The 17,723-nt window shown below is 38.2% G+C and overlaps 2 protein-coding genes across 6 annotated transcripts; one reads left to right on the top strand and one right to left on the bottom strand.

Moving 5' to 3' along the window:
• The first annotated feature begins 1,204 nt into the window (after positions 1-1,204).
• Positions 1,205-8,785, top strand: LOC117614529 (protein MEI2-like 4). 4 transcript variants are annotated; one of them, XM_034343370.1, is made up of 15 exons: positions 1,205-1,959; positions 2,446-2,536; positions 2,752-2,797; positions 3,827-4,141; positions 4,466-4,878; positions 4,976-5,134; positions 5,317-5,433; positions 5,518-5,669; positions 5,933-6,030; positions 6,123-6,533; positions 6,674-7,343; positions 7,441-7,525; positions 7,643-7,711; positions 7,794-7,973; positions 8,117-8,785. In XM_034343370.1, the coding sequence occupies exons 2-15, from the start codon at positions 2,459-2,461 to the stop codon at positions 8,273-8,275; spliced, it is 2,952 nt and encodes a 983-aa protein (XP_034199261.1). In that variant the 5' UTR covers positions 1,205-1,959; positions 2,446-2,458; the 3' UTR covers positions 8,276-8,785. The 4 variants fall into 4 exon arrangements, with proteins under 4 accessions (XP_034199261.1, XP_034199259.1, XP_034199262.1 ...); XM_034343368.1 differs by having other exon boundaries at positions 6,111-6,533; XM_034343371.1 differs by having other exon boundaries at positions 6,111-6,533; positions 7,794-8,024; positions 8,117-8,233.
• An 880-nt stretch (positions 8,786-9,665) lies between these two features.
• On the bottom strand, positions 9,666-13,493 carry LOC117614530 (OVARIAN TUMOR DOMAIN-containing deubiquitinating enzyme 1). 2 transcript variants are annotated; one of them, XM_034343373.1, is made up of 10 exons: positions 13,292-13,493; positions 12,791-12,961; positions 12,637-12,702; positions 12,466-12,549; positions 12,204-12,326; positions 11,373-11,425; positions 11,205-11,254; positions 11,029-11,129; positions 10,348-10,628; positions 9,666-10,051 (listed from the first exon to the last, which is right to left on the bottom strand). In XM_034343373.1, the coding sequence occupies exons 2-9, from the start codon at positions 12,956-12,958 to the stop codon at positions 10,365-10,367; spliced, it is 909 nt and encodes a 302-aa protein (XP_034199264.1). In that variant the 5' UTR covers positions 12,959-12,961; positions 13,292-13,493; the 3' UTR covers positions 9,666-10,051; positions 10,348-10,364. The 2 variants fall into 2 exon arrangements, with proteins under 2 accessions (XP_034199264.1, XP_034199263.1); XM_034343372.1 differs by having other exon boundaries at positions 12,791-12,964; positions 13,292-13,488.
• Positions 13,494-17,723: the final 4,230 nt, after the last annotated feature.

The raw sequence follows: 17,723 nt of genomic DNA, 5'->3' as shown, positions 1-17,723 counted from the left end.
TATGAGCAACATCGCCTCTCTCTCTCATCTAATAAATCCTTATTTTTTATGAAGATTTATTTTATTTTTTGACAATACGATATTCTAAATTATTACTCTAATATAGAACATTGAGGATAAAAATTCGTATATAAAGATGCAAATACCATGCATTAACTAACTGACCTAACACATATTTGTCCTGATAAAGATTAATTAAGTGTCAAGGAAAATTCATAACTTACCGAAGATTAAATTTGTTGCTCTGTCTCGCTAAGAATGAAAGGTTTTTAAAATTTTTTTTTTTCTCTTGTGATTTCTAAATATAATATGCTATATCAGTATATTTTTCAACATGGTATATAATTCAGTACTCTTTGTAAATGGCACATTCAACTTTATTGTCGGTGTATTATTAAGTAATAATTAAACAAAATATATTCCGGTTTGAAATATACAACACATTATATGAGTTCTTTCTGCAAGTCACATAATTCATCGTGATTTGCCTGACCATACCAAATCTGGACCAACCCAGAACCCACCCAGCCACAGTTTCCATCAGCACTAACTAATCCGATCCGATTTTTTTATTACATTTTTGTTTTGAGCATGAGAGATGGGCTCTTTTGTAATTTTCTAGCGGTGAATGATAGGCAGGCAGAACCTATTAGCGGCCACGTGTCCACGTGAACAGAGAGTTCACGTTTTCCATTACATCACTAATAAGTAGGGATATCATTTTTCGGTTTGTCTATTATGGCCACTTAACTGCCATTATGATTGTCGCCACGTAATCAGGTAAACAGAATCCTGATTGCATTTTGTACAAAGGAAACGGTTACAGCGACTCCCACCTGGACGCGTGTCTAATAATATCTAAAACTACGTTTCTCATCCACAAAACCGAAAACAACAGCGTGTTTCCGGTTGCAGCAGATTAGTTTCTCCCCGATTGCAGTAACAATTTAAACCGCGCACGTATCTCGAGGCGAGAGAGAGAGAGAGAGAGAGAGAGAGAATTTCTAATTTCCGTATGGTACCGAACCCCATTGGTCACCCTCAGGGCTCAGCTAAATTACCTAAAAAGTAACTGCCGTTTCGACAAGTCTATCACAAAAAGTAAGGGCATATCCGTCAATTTGAGAAGCGACCGGCTCAACTCAAACTCAAAAGCCTTCATCTCTCTCCTCGCATTGCCAGCGTGGCGTCGAGACAGAGAGATAGTTACCAAACCCAGCAAGGCCCTCTATTCTGAGACCACACAACGGATTGGGATTTAACGGCGTTAAACAGTTTTAACGGCCACCTCCCCGTTTCTCTCTCGTGTTTGTAGTAGCCTGGTCTAGTCTGTCTGGTTTTTATTTTTCTTCCGTTTGTCCGGAGGAGAGAGAAAGCCCAAACAAAATAAATAAATAAAGGAAAAAGCGTATCCCTCTCTCTCTTTCTTTCTCTGGCGAGGGCTTGGATTCTCGCCGGAGAATTCCATAGATTCCGACGAGATAAAGCTTCGGTGGAGCTGGAAAGAGGAAGAGGGAGACCAAACGTGTAGCTTGTGAGCAAATTAAACTTCAAAGAAAAAAGAAGAAAAAGAAAAGAGAAGAGGAAGCAAGAGAATGAAGGCATAAAGGAAAAAAAAAAGAAAAAAATGGTTAACGTGCAATGCAGGGAAAAAGAGCATCAAAGAAGCTTAAGAGGATCTTACACGGCACAGATGCCTAGATGATCCCTTCTCCAATCCCCTTGCCTTATGCCGTAATTTATTCGATTTTTTATAGTCTCTCCCCGCTTCCTCCTTGTTTTAAATTCCTCTCTCTCTCTCCCGTCTCTCCCATCTCTCTCTGTGTCTCTGTCTGGTCTGTCTTCGATATCATACTCCAATTGCGATTTCAACGTCTGTGTTTGGCTGTTCGTTCATCCTCTGACCGATTCCTTCTGCAGCTCAGCTCAGACTTTGATTTCGTATCAGCAAGTTCACAGGTAAGCTCCGGCGTTACCTCTTTACTGAATTTTGCCCGAGTAATTTTCCTTTTTAATATGTTTGGTTCAATTGCTGCTCGTGATCTTGCTGATCTTCGTGAGAATTGCTCGCAGATTTGCTACTAAATGAATTCTGTAATTGTTTATGATTTGGTAATTACGATAGAAATGCATTCCTATCATCTCTTATATTAAATGATATTTTCATTTCTCTGAATTCGTCATAATTTAGCTACTTATGGTCGAGATCTTAAGCTCATTCCAGCTGTAGATTTTTTTTCCCTTTTAATTCTAGCTTAAAGATTTCACGTATCTCCTTTTCTTCCCCTGAGCACCTAATTCTAGGAAGCATAATCAAAGTTGTCAAAGCATGTTATGATTTTTGGCGTGCGGCTCTTTTTAATGCTGGAAGAACAATTTTGATTAGGTTTAGGCGTGGCCACGCGAGATGGAGAGCCTTTTCTGAAATAATTTTGGTTTGTGCAGCCTGAGTTTCGTCATGCCATCTGAGATAATGGACCTCAATGGTTTGTCCTCCTCGTCGTTGTTCTCCGAGGATGTATCTTTTCCAAACGAGGTACCAATAATTGTGCATCCTTCTGTTCCCAGCTGCAGTTCAATCGATTGTCTATTACTGAATTCACTGTTTCATTCTATTAATATAGACTCTTTACTTTTTCGGTTTATGTTGTTCTAGTGCATTCGTTATTGAGAATCTTAAGTTTCATCTTTCATTTTTATCTGTTAGCTAGTTCTCGTTGTACTTATTCTATGTGTTGAAATCTTTGGCAGAGGCAGGTTGGGTTTTGGAAGTCAGATAATATGCCCGATAATCATGGTCAGTACCATCAATCTATAACTGCTGTCTTATCGTTTTGGTCCGTAAATAGTATTCGTTTGCAGTCTTACCATTTAATTCTTATCCAACCTGTCGTTAAACCATCGCCTTAGAGTGCATTAATGACTAACTCTGAGAATATTTTCTTTTTGGTAAAAACTCACTCTGACAATTTTGTTGAACTAAGATCATTGCAATTAATTCACATGTGTGACAAAGTACCCGACAGTTGTAATTTTCTGTTCTTTTTCTGGTATCCAACCTGTCATGAAGTTTCCCTTACCGTTTTTTATTATTTCCATTTTAGTCAAGATGTTTCTCTACTTGTGTTCATGCCGAAAATTTTGTGCCATCAGCCCTAGTAAGCATCTTAGGTACTGATACAGTAACTGGATTTACCTCGAGTTTCCAGAAGTTGTTCTCACCATCCCCGAAAAGAGATGGTGATATGTGGGATTGATAGGGATTTCAGTGTTGAGGTCTGAATTTTGAGCAGGCAATGTGAGCTGTGATGACCATGACTTGATGGGTTTTGATCCACATGATGAAATGTATGATTACAGTGATAAAGATAAGGAGTGGAGGAATAAATGAGAGGATGATTGCAATAACAATTTTCTATTGAGCTAATTAATCGTAAATCTGCAATATTGAGTGAATTCTATCTGAGTTTCTGACTGCGGTTAATATAACCTTTTGCCTTTTCGAACTGTCTGTTTCCATGGTTCTCATTTTATGGAATTTTAGAAGAGTGTGTGTTTTTGTTCTTGTTAAAGCATTTATTTATAAATTTTCATATTCATGCCTATAAATTAAAATAGGCTGCCAGGAGTTTGGCGTGGCCCCTCAGTGCTAAGTTCCACCAAAGCTAAATGCATTTGTACTCCTAGTATGTAGGTGTCAAGTTCAATTGGTATAATTTATGGGTGATCACGATTAAGTCCTGAATCAATGCCATAACTCTATGAGTTAGAGCTTTCTGGCCCCTCTTTTGTACCTAATAAGCGCCAATTCTAATTTTGTGAACAGCCAGTAAGAAGTCACTTGCGTCATCATCTCTAGAGAAGTGTCAGACAGTGAAGTCTTTGGACCATCCCGAATTTTTCTTAATGCAGGACCAGCAAGTGCATCCCAGCTTCAATAGACAAGCAGTGGGAGCAGAGAGAGCCTTAAGTCATTCCTTGAGTTTATCGAGAACCATGAGCCATGATGTAGCAGCAAGATCGAATGTAAATGTTGAGACAGCATCTTATATTGGAGAAGTTGGTAAAGTCAATATGATGGGAGCCCAGTATGAGAGTAGCCTCTTCTCAAGTTCATTGTCAGAGCTATTTAGTAGGAAGTGTAAGTCTGCTCACTTCAGTCTCCCTTGTGTGCACATCTGTATCCAGTGTCAACTAATATGCTTGAACTTTAAATGAAGTATCATTCAACTATCTTAATGAATATTGTGTTTGCCGATGTAGTTTCTTTAATAGATTCAGTTTCATTGCATATTTACAACGTGATTTTTGTTGAGTTTCTACTGTAGTGATATTATTGTCGAACAATATGGGCAGTCTGTTGATATCCACTATGTTCTAGGCTGTAGTTTCTTTGATTGATTCAGTTTTGTTGCTTATTTGCTATGTGTTTTTTTTTTCTTAAAATTAAAATTTTCTGATGCAGTAAGATTATCGTCGAACAATACACTATATGGCCATTCTGTTGATACTGTTGCCTCCCACTATGATGAAGATGAAGCTTTTGAATCTCTTGAAGAAATTGAGGCCCAAACCATTGGAAATCTCCTCCCTAATGATGATGAATTACTTTCAGGAGTTACTGATGGGCTCGACTATAATGTCCAAATCAGTTCTGGGGATGATATGGAGGAGTTGGACCTTTTTAGCAGTGTTGGAGGGATGGATTTGGGAGATGACGGTTTGTCAGCTGCTCTAAAGGATTCTGAGTCTCCTGGAGGAGTTTCTAATGGTTCAATAGTTGGAGAACACCCTTATGGTGAACACCCTTCTCGGACATTGTTTGTGAGAAATATAAACAGTAACATTGAAGATTCTGAGTTGAGAACCCTGTTTGAGGTATGCTAGATGTTTTAGTTGTGGAATTTATATTCATTTTCAGTATTACATGTTGTTTGGGCATTGACTATTGCAATTTCATAACTGGAATATGCAGCAATATGGAGATATCCGCACTCTTTACACAGCCTGCAAGCATCGTGGTTTTGTTATGATATCCTATTATGACATTAGAGCATCCCGGAATGCAATGAAAGCACTGCAGAACAGACCATTGAGGCGCCGGAAGCTCGACATACATTACTCGATTCCAAAGGTTAGTTCCCACGATATTATCCCTCTAAATGTTGATATAACTATGTTATTTACTGTTATGATGGTTGCTTTGAGAATGTCAGTATTTTTTCATGACAATTGATTTTATATTGGTAATTTATACATCATTTTATGTCGTGCATGAACTTTTTATTTGACTTATTGTGTGGGTTCTCTTGTTAGGACAACCCTTCTGAGAAGGATGTTAATCAGGGAACTCTGGTGGTTTTTAACCTGGATTCTTCTGTTTCAAATGATGAACTATGCCAGGTTTTTGGTGTCTATGGAGAAATCAAAGAGGTATACATTTTTGCCATGTCTTATAATTGTGCATGGCAAAAGCATTAGCTCTAATGCATTGTCATTCTTGAACCTGGATTGCAGATCCGTGAAACCCCAAACAGAAGTCATCACAAATTTATTGAATTTTATGACGTTAGAGCTGCAGACGCTGCTCTTAATGCGTTAAACAGGAGTGATATTGCTGGGAAGCAAATTAAGCTTGAGCCAAGCCGTCCTGGAGGTGCAAGACGAAGGTATGGTCCTAGAACAATAACTTTGCCTTCATTCCTTGTATATTTATTTTCTTTGTTTCTTTTTACTCAAGCCTTGTGTTGAAATGTCATTTAAGTTATGTCAAGAAAGCAACCAAATACTTTTAACACACTTCTGTGGGAGAAATTTTTTCACTAATCTAGCTTTGCTCAATATTATGTGCTGAACTGAGCTTTAGGTTTAGTTCCACTTTTGATATATTAATAATTTTCCTTTCGTCTTGTATTTGTTTTTTTCACTGCAGCTTTGGGGTACAGTTATCTCCAGAGTTGTTAGAGCAAGATGAATGTGGCCTTTATTTGCAGCAGAGCAGCCCTCCTAACTGTGTCACTGGTTTTTCTGGTAAAGTGTTTGTCTTAAAAACCTCATGCTCATTGAATCTAGTTCTGAAGCACAGAAAATCCTTATTTGGTCTCATAAAGAGTTGTTAACAGGCCCAGTTCCGCATGGACCAGTTACATCCAGTTGCACAGATAATGGAACTATCATGGCTGTACACTCTGCAGTACAAGCTGCATCCCTTGAAAACATGTTCCACCATGGGATCTCTTCTAGTGTTCCTAACGGCTTATCTTCTGTGATGAGAGCTGAAGCAGTTGGCAATCTGTCTGGCCCTACTGAGTCCACTCGTTCACCAGCCTCGCTGAAATTTGACATCCATGGCACACCAGCCTTTCATCCTCATTCACTTCCAGAGTATCAGGATGGTTTAACTAATGCTGTGAACTGCAGTTCACCGGGCACTGTATCTGCAAGTATCAATGCCAGACCACAAGAAAGAATTGACAACAGGCACTTAACCAGAGTAAGCTCAATTGGGCGTTCAATTGAACTCAATGAAAGCGGTAAGTGAATGAATCACAAAGTACACACTTCTTTAATTTTCTTCAGTTTGATGTCTTTTTTTTTTTTCTTTTTTTTTTGGGTTTTGTTTTGTAGATATATCTTTTCTTATTTTGATCATCTGTTTTTGCTATCTTCCCAGTTTTTGGCTCTACTGGTAATGTTAACTACCCTATTCCTGGACATCATTATGCATGGAACAATTCCTATCACCCTCAGGCTCCAGGAATGATATGGCCAAACTCACCATCATTTGTTAACGGCCTTTCTTCAGCTCATCCTATTTCTGCAGCCCATCCCTCAACGCGGGTTCATGGACTTCCTAGAGCACCATCTCATATGTTAAACCCAGCTTTAGCGATACATAACCATCATGTAGGGTCAGCACCAGTGGTTAATCCGTCTCTCTGGGACAGGCGACGTGCATATGCAGGGGAATCCGCTGAGGCATCTGGATTTCATCCTGGCTCTCTTGGGAATATGAGAATGTCAAATAACTCACCACATTCAATGGAATTTGTTTCTCATAACATGTTTCCCCACGTTGGTGGAAACAGCATGGACCTGCCAATTTCCCACAAAAATGTAGGACTCCAGACCCATCATCAGGGGTGCATGATGTTTCCTGGAAGAAGCCAGATGATTCCCGTTATGAATTCATTTGATCCACCTACTGAACGTGCACGAAGTCGTAGAAATGAAGGCAGTGTTAATCAGGCTGACAATAAGAAACAGTATGAACTTGATATTGACCGCATAATGCGAGGGGACGACAACCGAACAACACTTATGATAAAGAACATTCCTAACAAGTAAGTGGCCTGAATAGAAAGTTCATATTTTTTAATGGCTCCTTCTATTACTTTCTTGGCACTTATGATTCTCGGATGAATGTGTTTGAATCGACAGGTATACTTCAAAGATGCTATTGTCTGCCATTGATGAACGCCATCGAGGAACTTATGATTTCATTTATCTACCAATTGATTTTAAGGCAAGTGACATCCTGTTTGGATTATTTTCTTTTATATTGTTGAGAACTGAACAAGGAAAGTAAATTTAATATCAAATTTGTTCTGTCTGATGAACATGGTATTCATATCTGTTGCAGAACAAATGCAATGTGGGTTATGCATTCATCAATATGACTGATCCTAGGATGATCGTTCCATTTTACCAGGTTTGTTTTCTTTTCTGTAAAGCTTTAAAAATATAAAAGGCATGTGCAAATTAAAGCTAAAAGAATTGTCTGATTTTTGCAGTCATTCAATGGGAAGAAATGGGAGAAGTTCAATAGTGAGAAGGTGGCATCACTTGCATATGCCCGCATTCAAGGAAAAGCTGCTCTGATTGCACATTTCCAGAATTCAAGCTTGATGAATGAGGATAAGCGATGCCGTCCCATTCTCTTTAATACTGATGGCCCAAATGCCGGTGATCAGGTATGCCGATGGTGACAGAACATGCACACTTGATTCAAATGGCAGTAAATGGTGCACTTTCTAAATTTAAAAATATATCCAAATAATAATGAGAATAACAGTTATTATAGAGAGATTACATGCTGACTGTTCTTGATCAACAGGTGCCCTTCCCAATGGGGGTTAATGTTCGCACAAGACCAGGTAAAGCTCGAACAACCACCCATGAGGAGAACCATGTTGGAAGCCCACCAAGTTTCGGAGACGGGGAGCATTCTTGCAACGGAGAGACAACTACAGGTTCTGCTAAGGAGTCAGACTAAGCGCCGCTTATTTTTTCTGGGCACTAACCTTATAGTACAGAAGATTCTAATTTGCTTCCACCCTGAATCTTTGGTGACGCATATTTAGGGTGGCTAAAGAGGGCCAATGAAAGTCTCTTTCAGGGTTTCTTACAGACCTGTTTTAAACCTTAGAGGATGAATGCTTAGCCAACGCTAAGCGATTTTCCAGTTTTCTTTCACCATTTTTCTTTTAAATTCTGAAACAGTTAGGAGAAAAGACAAAAGACGAAAAGGAGCATCAGCTGGAGCTTCAAAATTTTGGATGGTCGTAAGAGTATTATTTTAAGAGGCAAAGAAAAAGTATTCTAGTGTATAGGAGTTTCTGAGCAGTGAAGAGATTCTACAAATGCTCTCTATTTTTTTCCCCATTTTGCAAATTTTCTTTCCCGGTTATGTGTTATTTAGTTATTCGGAAGCCAATTTGTAACTATTAAGATATCAGAGTTTTAAATTTTTTTTTTTTTTTAATAACTACTCATTATTCTTGTATTGTCGACCCCTTAATAATCCTCACTTGTGAATCCCATACTCCCCCTTTTTGCACCTGCTTAGTTTGCACGGATTCCATGGGATGAATATCTTCGCTATATTTTTTGATCAGAAAATGCGAGTCACAGTTGTTCATGTGTTTCGACCCCAAAAAAAAGTAGTTCATGTATGCGTAAAACGCGTCTTGTGTTATGTTCGCTTAATTTTTTTAATTTATATTTTATGAAATTGATAAGAATGGGTATTAAAATCATTCTGATTCATGACTTTCCATGCATTCTTAACTTTTCATGCATTCTTGTCTTCGCTATTTCCATACATATGAAATCAAAAAATACATGAGTTTCAAGATATAACCAGTGATTTAATATTTGAAAATTCAGGAATTAGATTAATTAGAGTAAGTGATTGATCTAATTTAATATTTGAAAAACCAGGAATTATATTCCTAAATTCCTCTTATAAGTTAACATGCTATTAGATCTTGCAATGTGGGATCTACCCATAGCCAGCCACTCATATAAGCAACTGTGGCTAACGGCCGGTGGGTGGCAGCCGGTTATATCATGTGGTTCAGTTGCTTCATGTAAGTAGGTATGATGTTTTATAGTTTCTACTTCCAATTCTGATCTTTTGGATCGCAGGACTCCAAGAGATTGTGATCACTCACCGTTGGATATTAATCCAATGGTTCAAAAAGTTTCTTAAAAGGAATGAAAGAGTGAGTGAACCATTAAATTTACATCCAACGGTGAGTGACTACAAATCTCTTGGGTCCCTATAGTGACTCTTTCTACTTATTTATTTATAATTAAAATTGTTCTGCCGTTTGAAATAAGCATATCATTATGTGTAAAATGATTCACGTATATCATCAAAATTCACCAAAAACAAAGACCTTAAATTCCCTTAAAATGGTTAGGGCATAAAGTGAACCCCCAAGCATGGGTATCTAAGTAAACATTCATTACAGAAGCAACAGTTACTTCTTTTCAAATTGCAATTTCTTATGGATGATGAAACACCAGATGACGTCCTGCTCATTTACAGTTAGCGCAGTCCTGAATTCATACTTCCAACTATCCCTTTTTCTTTTTTGTTTTTAAGTTCAATGCCGTGTTTATGACCTCACTCAACGGCTTATAAGTACATTTAACATTTCAGAACAAAGTTACATTCTCCAACTAAAAGAGAGCTTTGGCCTTTACAGCTCTTTGCCAACACATTCATCTTGTCTCGATCACTAACCCGGACATTGCCAATTGCCTGTAGGTACATAAACAAAATCCCAAATTAACACCACCTCTTAATGGAAAACTGTATACAAAAAAACAGAAATAAACGTGTACATCTAAACAAAATGATTGCCACATAGCTTGTCACCAATTACAAAAGAGCACGTCATACAATCCAGGATGCCAACATTCTGATGAACATTGTAAAGCAGCTGGCATCTTGGTTTTGTAGATTTTGAATAGGTCCAGTTTATAATTTTTTCCCCTTTTTTTAAAAGGCATAGCGTAAACTCTTAAAGCACATAAAAATATGTCAGATTCACTTACGGGAACAGGTGAGAGCATCACTTCGGGTAGAGAATATCGTAGTGACCTGGGCGATATAGCAAGGTAATAAAGGGACTAACTTTCTCAGAGCACCCACTAGCATTTGGAAGATCACTTCCAGCAGGGACGAAATCATGATGATTCACGCTAACACCACCAGTATCACACGAACTACGGTCAAGGTACACAACACGGATTGGCACGCCCAATGCATCTGACAGGGCAGTGATGTGCACATGGTCGCTTTCTTCACCCATTGGTTCCACTGATGACTTGCAAAACTATATTAAGACAAATCAATAAGAGAGAGGGAGATCAGATATTGGCATCATTGCTCTATAATCTTAAGCTCATAACAATGAAATCTCAAATTGCTTCTCAGAATTAAACAATTTCTGTGAGATTGACTTGCAACCACACAGGACTTAGTAATTTAATGCAGGGAACAAAATTAGCAGCACACCCCAACATGGAGAATGTAGATAAGAAGTGAAGAGACCACCATTTTCTTGACAAGGTATATTGAAAATACATCAGCAATCTTATGCTAATATGATTTAATCATCTTCACATTATTTCTAAAGAAGCGGTACCTTAATGGAATAATTTGGTCAACTACTGGAAAGAAGAAATAAAATCATGTGTATTGATAGATGGCTGAATAGTTTTTATTGAACAAACCTGCTCTACGGTTGCATTGGTCAATCCTAATATAAAAGGTTCAAAAAACTCTGCGCGTTTCCGTATTTCACCAGAGGTAACAAATCTGAAAAACATCACAACTAACAAACCAAATGTGTCAGGTAATGGAAGGATAAAACAACACACTAAGAACCATGTCATTTAATGTCACTCACCATAGTCGGATACTGACTGATCTCGGCTCCTAAGTATGAGCTCATCATGACTGTATGAAATAATAAATTACGTTTATTGCAGTTAAACACACAACTCAAAACTAGCATCAAACTGCACTTTGATTTTTAATTGCCAACACAAACCCAAAGTAAAGGAACTATCTGTACCTTATGGATGCTTCATTTCCCTGAAGAACACTGTCCAGCTGCTCAAGGAATAACTGAAAAATTCTCCACATCAATTAGGGATTAATACTTTTTTTTTTTGGCAAGTGTGATCAAATTTTATGAACAGAGAAAAAGTCCAAATGGAACTAACTGGAACAATATGGTGACTGAAATACTTCTGTATGTGTCACATTGTGACAATGGCCTTATAAGAACAACTTTAAGCAAATCCTTGTGCCCTGAATTTATGTGAAAACCTCCTCATCCAACAAAAAACTATGCATTAGGAAGCACATATATCACTTTTTTCTAAAAACATGGATCATCTTTCTTCCCTGACCAATTTACACATGATAGGATGACCACCAGATTTAGATAGGATAATCACCTTTCAATGCATGCATTCCTATGGTAGCTTTTGTAATGCAAGTAAGCATCAAATGATAAAACTGTGACCAACTTAATTATATGTTAATCAGCAATGATAGATTTACGCAATGCTGTGTCCATTGAAATCCTATGCATCAACAATATCTGAGCTGAAACTGCTCGAAAATGGGAAGAAAGAAGATGTGCATCCCTGTTCATATGCACTAAATGTATAAACACATGGTACAGATTTATCAGCTATGACATTTAATCACCACCGAATTCCAATAGTTGATCATACAAAAACCTTACTCATCTGTAAACTGTCAAGCCGTGTTCAAACAAAAAGAGCTTACGCATAAAGCCGGTGGCTCTACTCAATATCAGATATCAATTCGAAAAATTAGAAGAAGAAATGGATGAACCAATTATACAGTGTAAAATTGCAGATAAAAAATTTACCGCAAAGAAATCCTCAAAAGTAAAGTCTGCATAACCCAAGCTTTGAAGTGTTTTTCTACACTGTTCAACATTGGCCTTGATACGGTCAACTTCACTTTGATCTTGTGATTCCAAAATATGCTCCTATTCAGACAGCCCAAGAATTTGTTAGCAGCTAAAAGACTAGAATGCATACTTGCATCCAACAAGAAGCTAACATTGCAGGTAAACACCCAACATACAAAAATCAAAGCAGTTCCAAGGAGCATATACAAGGGCATACAAGATATGAAAACATAAAACTGCGAAAGAAGCAGTTCCCATCTCCCCGTGTTCGGCGAATGGCAGCATATTGTTCACCAAGAACCTGCATAAAGGGTAGTTACAATTTGTTCCATAAGAATCTAATATTAGAAAGAATGAAAGAAAAAACAACACACAACAAATAGAGAACCTTGATTTTCTCCAACAAGATAGCGCTGCCTGATTGATATTCAGCTGCCAGGGACGAGAGTGGTTCCTGCAGATTTATCACAGCAAAGGGTCAAAATCTGATTGCGTGATATTGAAAGAAACTAAAGGTTGGTCTCTTGAGTTTCGAGTATTGCCTTGTCCCCCAGAAAGGGAATTTTCTCAGCCTCCTCAGCTCGAATTGCAGAGTGCTGCTGCATGATATCTTGGTCCCCAAAGTTTGCCCACTCATCAAACTCAGGGGTCGGAACTGATGTTGCAGACTCCACTTCCCCATCCACTTGGACCCCATCCTGATTCTGCATTGTCTTCTATTCACACAAACAGCAACAACACGCCAATTCAAACAAGGCTGTGCCCTAATTCCTCTATCACTTTAAATATGTACATTTCAATTTATTCATAATTGAACAGCCATAAATACCCAAACAAGAATGAATCTTTCTACCATTTTGAAAAATTTGTCAGTCTAAATCTATTGATTCACAACAATAAGAAGTAAAAGAAAACAGGGTGTTCATGATTTGTGGCTAAAACCCAATAATCTACTTGCAGATTTCAATTGAAACCAGCAGTAAAGAAGCAAAATTTAGCTAATATAAAGAAGATGACGACGTACATCTGTCGCACATACATACCTTAGGAAGGGAACAACGTCGTGTTATCACTGGGTCTGGGATCGAATTGGAAGTGGAGTAGCTCACTCTTCACTGATTTTACAAAGATGAAGAACACTTGGGGGATTGATTGATTCCAAGAGGGAAAAAACGCCTCGCGGTGGAGTCCAGGGTGTAAGTGACCTTTTCTGTTTGGATGTCAGTTTTGTATTCGTTTCTGTTTTTTTTTTTTCTTTAATTACCTTTTTCACGCATTCACTTCATTTTCATGCCTAACTCTTCAATTCATCCGACGTGCTTAAAAATAAATTAAAGGCTTAACTGTTAGGGATATGATTTCCGAACTCTTATTTTCTTCACTTATACTTCCTTTTATTCTTTTAAAATATTTTTTTAATCAATTTTGTTCTTTCTCTAATGAGAGTGGGGAAATCAGCTCCCTAAGTGTTATAGTGTTCTTGAAACATTGGTTAAATCTCACTTTACCTTTTCGAAGTTAAAGTGACTCATTTTGTGCTCTTGACCAAGGTTTGATATTCCACATTGCCCCTTACCGTCAACTACTTCCAAAAGTCCGTTAAGTTTGATGACGTGGCAGAGGTGTTTTAGTAATTTTGTGCATCTAGATCATTTACTCACCAATTTGAATGGATAATGTGGCAAAGTGGAGCATACCTCTAGTAGGGATAAAAAAATTAAAATACAAAATAATATTTATAAAAATTAGATTTTTTTTAAAAAAAACCTCTACATATCCCTTCTCCCCAGCTGCACAAAATCCACCCCCTCATTGTCAAACCCCCTCTTCTCCCTCATATCAACCAAACCCCATGTTAGACCCACTTAGTGTTGGGCCACTTCTCATCTGGCTCATAAGCTAGCTAGAGGTTGTTCCTATCATTTTCAGACGATTAGCCACAAAATAATCATGTAATTCCCTTTCTATTATTCCTTATAGTTGTCAAGATTTCATTAGGTGTGCTCACTCCCATAAGTGATCTAATGATTAGGGCAAGGCTGCCTTTTTTCATATTCATTTAAATTCCTTTATCTTTTCCTTTGTTTGCTATGTTTTCTAGATATTATCCAGGTCTGGTCCTAGCAATTGGTACAAGAGTCAATCCCATGGGCTCACACAAAGTTCGTTCCTCCAAACCATCGGCCGCTGTAATCTTTTTTGACGTCCGCCATGACCAGCTCGAGACTAAAATCACAGATACCCAAGATACAGTCTCTTCCCTTTTGGGACATCAAGAAGTTACGCAGTCCTTTCTGATGACTATGCAGAAAACCATTGACTCCTTGGCTTCTTCCCAAACCTCTCTCCAAACTTCCCTCAACGCTCAAATCACCAAACTACAACAGACCTTCTTGGAAGAGCTTCATCATCTTCATCCTCTCCCACCCCAATCCACTATTACCGATTCCACCACCCAATGTAACATCTCGTCCTGAAATTTAATTTAATTTACAAAATTCTAAAGTGACAGGACGACTTTAACCTTAGGGTTCCTTGGTAGTTTTAGAGTTGACTCTTTGTTGGGGGCTAGTTTTGGAAACTTTCTTGGTTCCATGTGCTCGAGCTCACGAATTCGTAGACATGTGGTGGGCCTAAATCAGAGTTGAAACGAAGACGCTTTGGTCAACTAAAATGTAGTGGCACAACCTTAAATATTTCAAAATTGGATTTTAAGTAGGACACAAACTAGTCCAGTCAGAATGCTTTTCTCTCTCTCTCTCTCTCTCTCTCTCTCTCTCTCTCTCTCTCTCTCTCTCTCTCTCTCTCTCACAGAATTGGCCCACATCGCCTCTTTGACTCCCAGCAGCACAACGCCGCCGTCCGGCCACCTCCTCCGACGATAAAGTTTGGAAAATGAACGCCACTGACCGGCGACCACGTCTGGGCCAAGACCACGCCACCCCAAGCCATCATGTTGTCGCTGCGAGCTCAAAAAGAGCTAAAGATTTCCATGGTTTCCCTTGCCATTTTTGGCTATTGTTGACGTCGATCCATGTACAGATTTTGATCCTCTCCTCATGCTCTTGCTAATTATGTAGGTGGTTAAGGTTGATTTTGTTGTTAGAGATCAATTTGTAACCCCAAATTTGGCCGACGATTTTGGCCCTGATTTACCTAGTTATGGCCACATTTTGACGGGGTCCAAGAACCAAAAATGCTCCCCAAGTTGTGCATGATCCATTGGTATAGCTATTGGCCAGTGTTTTAGGGATTTTTCGTCACCAAAAAATTACTCAAGACACCCACATGCCACCGCCAGCGCATGGGCCAGGTGTCATAGGCCAATTTTGGCTCTAGAATTATCCCCGCGCACAACGGTATGCTTGGATGTGTGAGATTCCATTGTTTGATTGGCGAATCAGAATTTCGCCTATTATGTGAATTTTAGGTTTATTGTGATCAAACTGTTAGATTGGTTCCGTTTCAAGTTATGTCGTTCGTCCTATCATTAGGATCGTATAGGAACTAGTGGATCAAAAATCGGACATTTGGCTATTCTGAATCCTCAAATTTAGGGTTTTAACTATTGATTGCCACTCGATCGTGCAGTCATTGATGATTTTACTGTCGGATCGTAACCAAACATTTGTGACGTACCTTGTGGTTGTTGTGGACCTATAGGAAGTTTTAGACTGGAGATTAGAGGTTGTGGGCCCCACGAGCCTAATTGACCTAGATGGTGGGTCTTTCCGGCCTGATCGGGACCAATTGTTTAGGAGGTGTTTGTGATTTGGTGTCATGACATGATTTGAGAATAAGGAATATTCCCAAACTCGGGTGTGAGTCATACCATAGTCATAAGAATAAAATCCTACAACCATTATATGATGAGAAATAGAGCCACAAATAATACAAATTTACTTAACAACATAGAATCAGAGTCGCATTAGCTCGTAATTAAGTACACACTAAGGCCTAGTAGCTTGGTTGAGAACCGCTCACTACTACAAAAAAGCAAAAAGACGACGGTAAATCACCGTCGTGTATTCGGTTTTTCAATGGTCGTGGAATCCACCGTCATCTTTTCCCTCATAAACCACGACGCTAAATCACCGTCGTTGTTAAAATATACAACGTCATCAACAAATACAAAACGACGTCTTTGTACTGCAAAAAGATCTAAAAAAGCAGTCGAGGATGAGAATAGACGACCAACTCTCTAAAAAAACCGTCGTTAAAAAGGAAAAATATGACACATATTAACAGAACAAGGCCGCAAGATAGACATACAACGACGAAAATTAAAATAAGACGCCGTTAAATATCATTTTCACGACAATAAAAAATATGACGCCTTTAAATACATTAGAAGACGACGTTATTGATTCCTACTACGTCGCCTATATAAAAACAGCCGTCGTAAAATAAATTTTCCACTTCGATTTTTCTATAAAAGATGACGGGGAAATAGTTGTCAGTGTCATTATTTACGACGTATGTATTTATAGAGTAGACGTTGAACAACGAAACAACGTCGGTTACAAATATATGAGAGTCGTATTACAAAATTTATACGCCCTATTTTCAGAAACAAACAACGACGATAAATATTAGACGTTGTTAAATAAAACAACGTCGAAAACAAATAAAAACAGACGTGTTTAGTCTGCTAAAGTTTTAAAAAATAGTCGAGGATGAGAATAGACGACCAACTCAAACAAATCACCGTCGTTAAAAAGGAAAAATATGACACATATTAAAAGAACAAGGTCGCAAGATAGACATACAACGACGACAACTAAAACACTACGCCGTTAAATATAATTTTCACGACAAGAAAAAATATGACGTCTTTAAATACATGAGAAGACGACGTTATTGAAATCTACTACGCCTCTTATTTACAAACAACCGTCGTGAAATAAATTTTCCACTTCGATTTTTCTAAAAAAGATGACGTGGAAATAGTTGTCAGTGTCATTATTTACGACGTATGTATTTATATAGTTGACGCTGAAATGCGAAACAACGTCGGTGGCATTTATATAGTCGACGTTGTATTTATATGTATTCATTACTCACGACGCACTTATTAATGTAGACGACGTTGAACTTCTAAACAACGTCGGTTCCAAATAAATGAGAGCCGTATTACAGAACATATAGACGGCGTTGATTATGATGAGAGCCGTATTACAAATAACGTCGTTTAATTGATATTAGACGGCGGTTATAATGAATTACCGTCGGAATTCATTTCGTTCCTCTTCGTTTATAAAAGAACTTGCGACGTGGAAAATGTATGATGACGTCGTATTTTTTAACGTTCAGATTATTTATCTCGTTTTTTAGACGTCGGTATTATGGGATTGGAGTCGTGTTATTTTGAATTACATGGCGGTTCTTAATCCTTCCCCGACGCGATATCCTGAATAATTGCTTCACAATAGCGTCGTGGTTCTTCATTGTTACGTTGCTTTAAGACGTCGGTAA

This window comes from Prunus dulcis, chromosome 1, assembly GCF_902201215.1.
Source record: "Prunus dulcis chromosome 1, ALMONDv2, whole genome shotgun sequence".
NCBI classification, from domain to species: domain Eukaryota; kingdom Viridiplantae; phylum Streptophyta; class Magnoliopsida; order Rosales; family Rosaceae; genus Prunus; species Prunus dulcis.
Note: the sequence above shows the minus strand (reverse complement) of the source record. Positions and strands in the feature narration are given on the sequence as shown.

Bases quoted from the DNA above. Each gene is read 5' to 3' on its own strand.
- LOC117614529 (XM_034343368.1), top strand. From the start codon at position 2,459: ATGCCATCTGAGATAATGGACCTCAATGGTTTGTCCTCCTCGTCGTTG. The intron at 7,712-7,793 runs GTTTGTTTTCTT...TGATTTTTGCAG, and splicing joins TGATCGTTCCATTTTACCAG to TCATTCAATGGGAAGAAATG. The intron at 7,974-8,116 runs GTATGCCGATGG...CTTGATCAACAG, and splicing joins GCCCAAATGCCGGTGATCAG to GTGCCCTTCCCAATGGGGGT.
- LOC117614530 (XM_034343373.1), bottom strand. From the start codon at position 12,958: ATGCAGAATCAGGATGGGGTCCAAGTGGATGGGGAAGTGGAGTCTGCA. The intron at 12,327-12,465 runs GTATGCCCTTGT...CTGTCTGAATAG, and splicing joins GTTTTATGTTTTCATATCTT to GAGCATATTTTGGAATCACA. The intron at 10,629-11,028 runs GTTTGTTCAATA...GTCTTAATATAG, and splicing joins CCAATGCAACCGTAGAGCAG to TTTTGCAAGTCATCAGTGGA.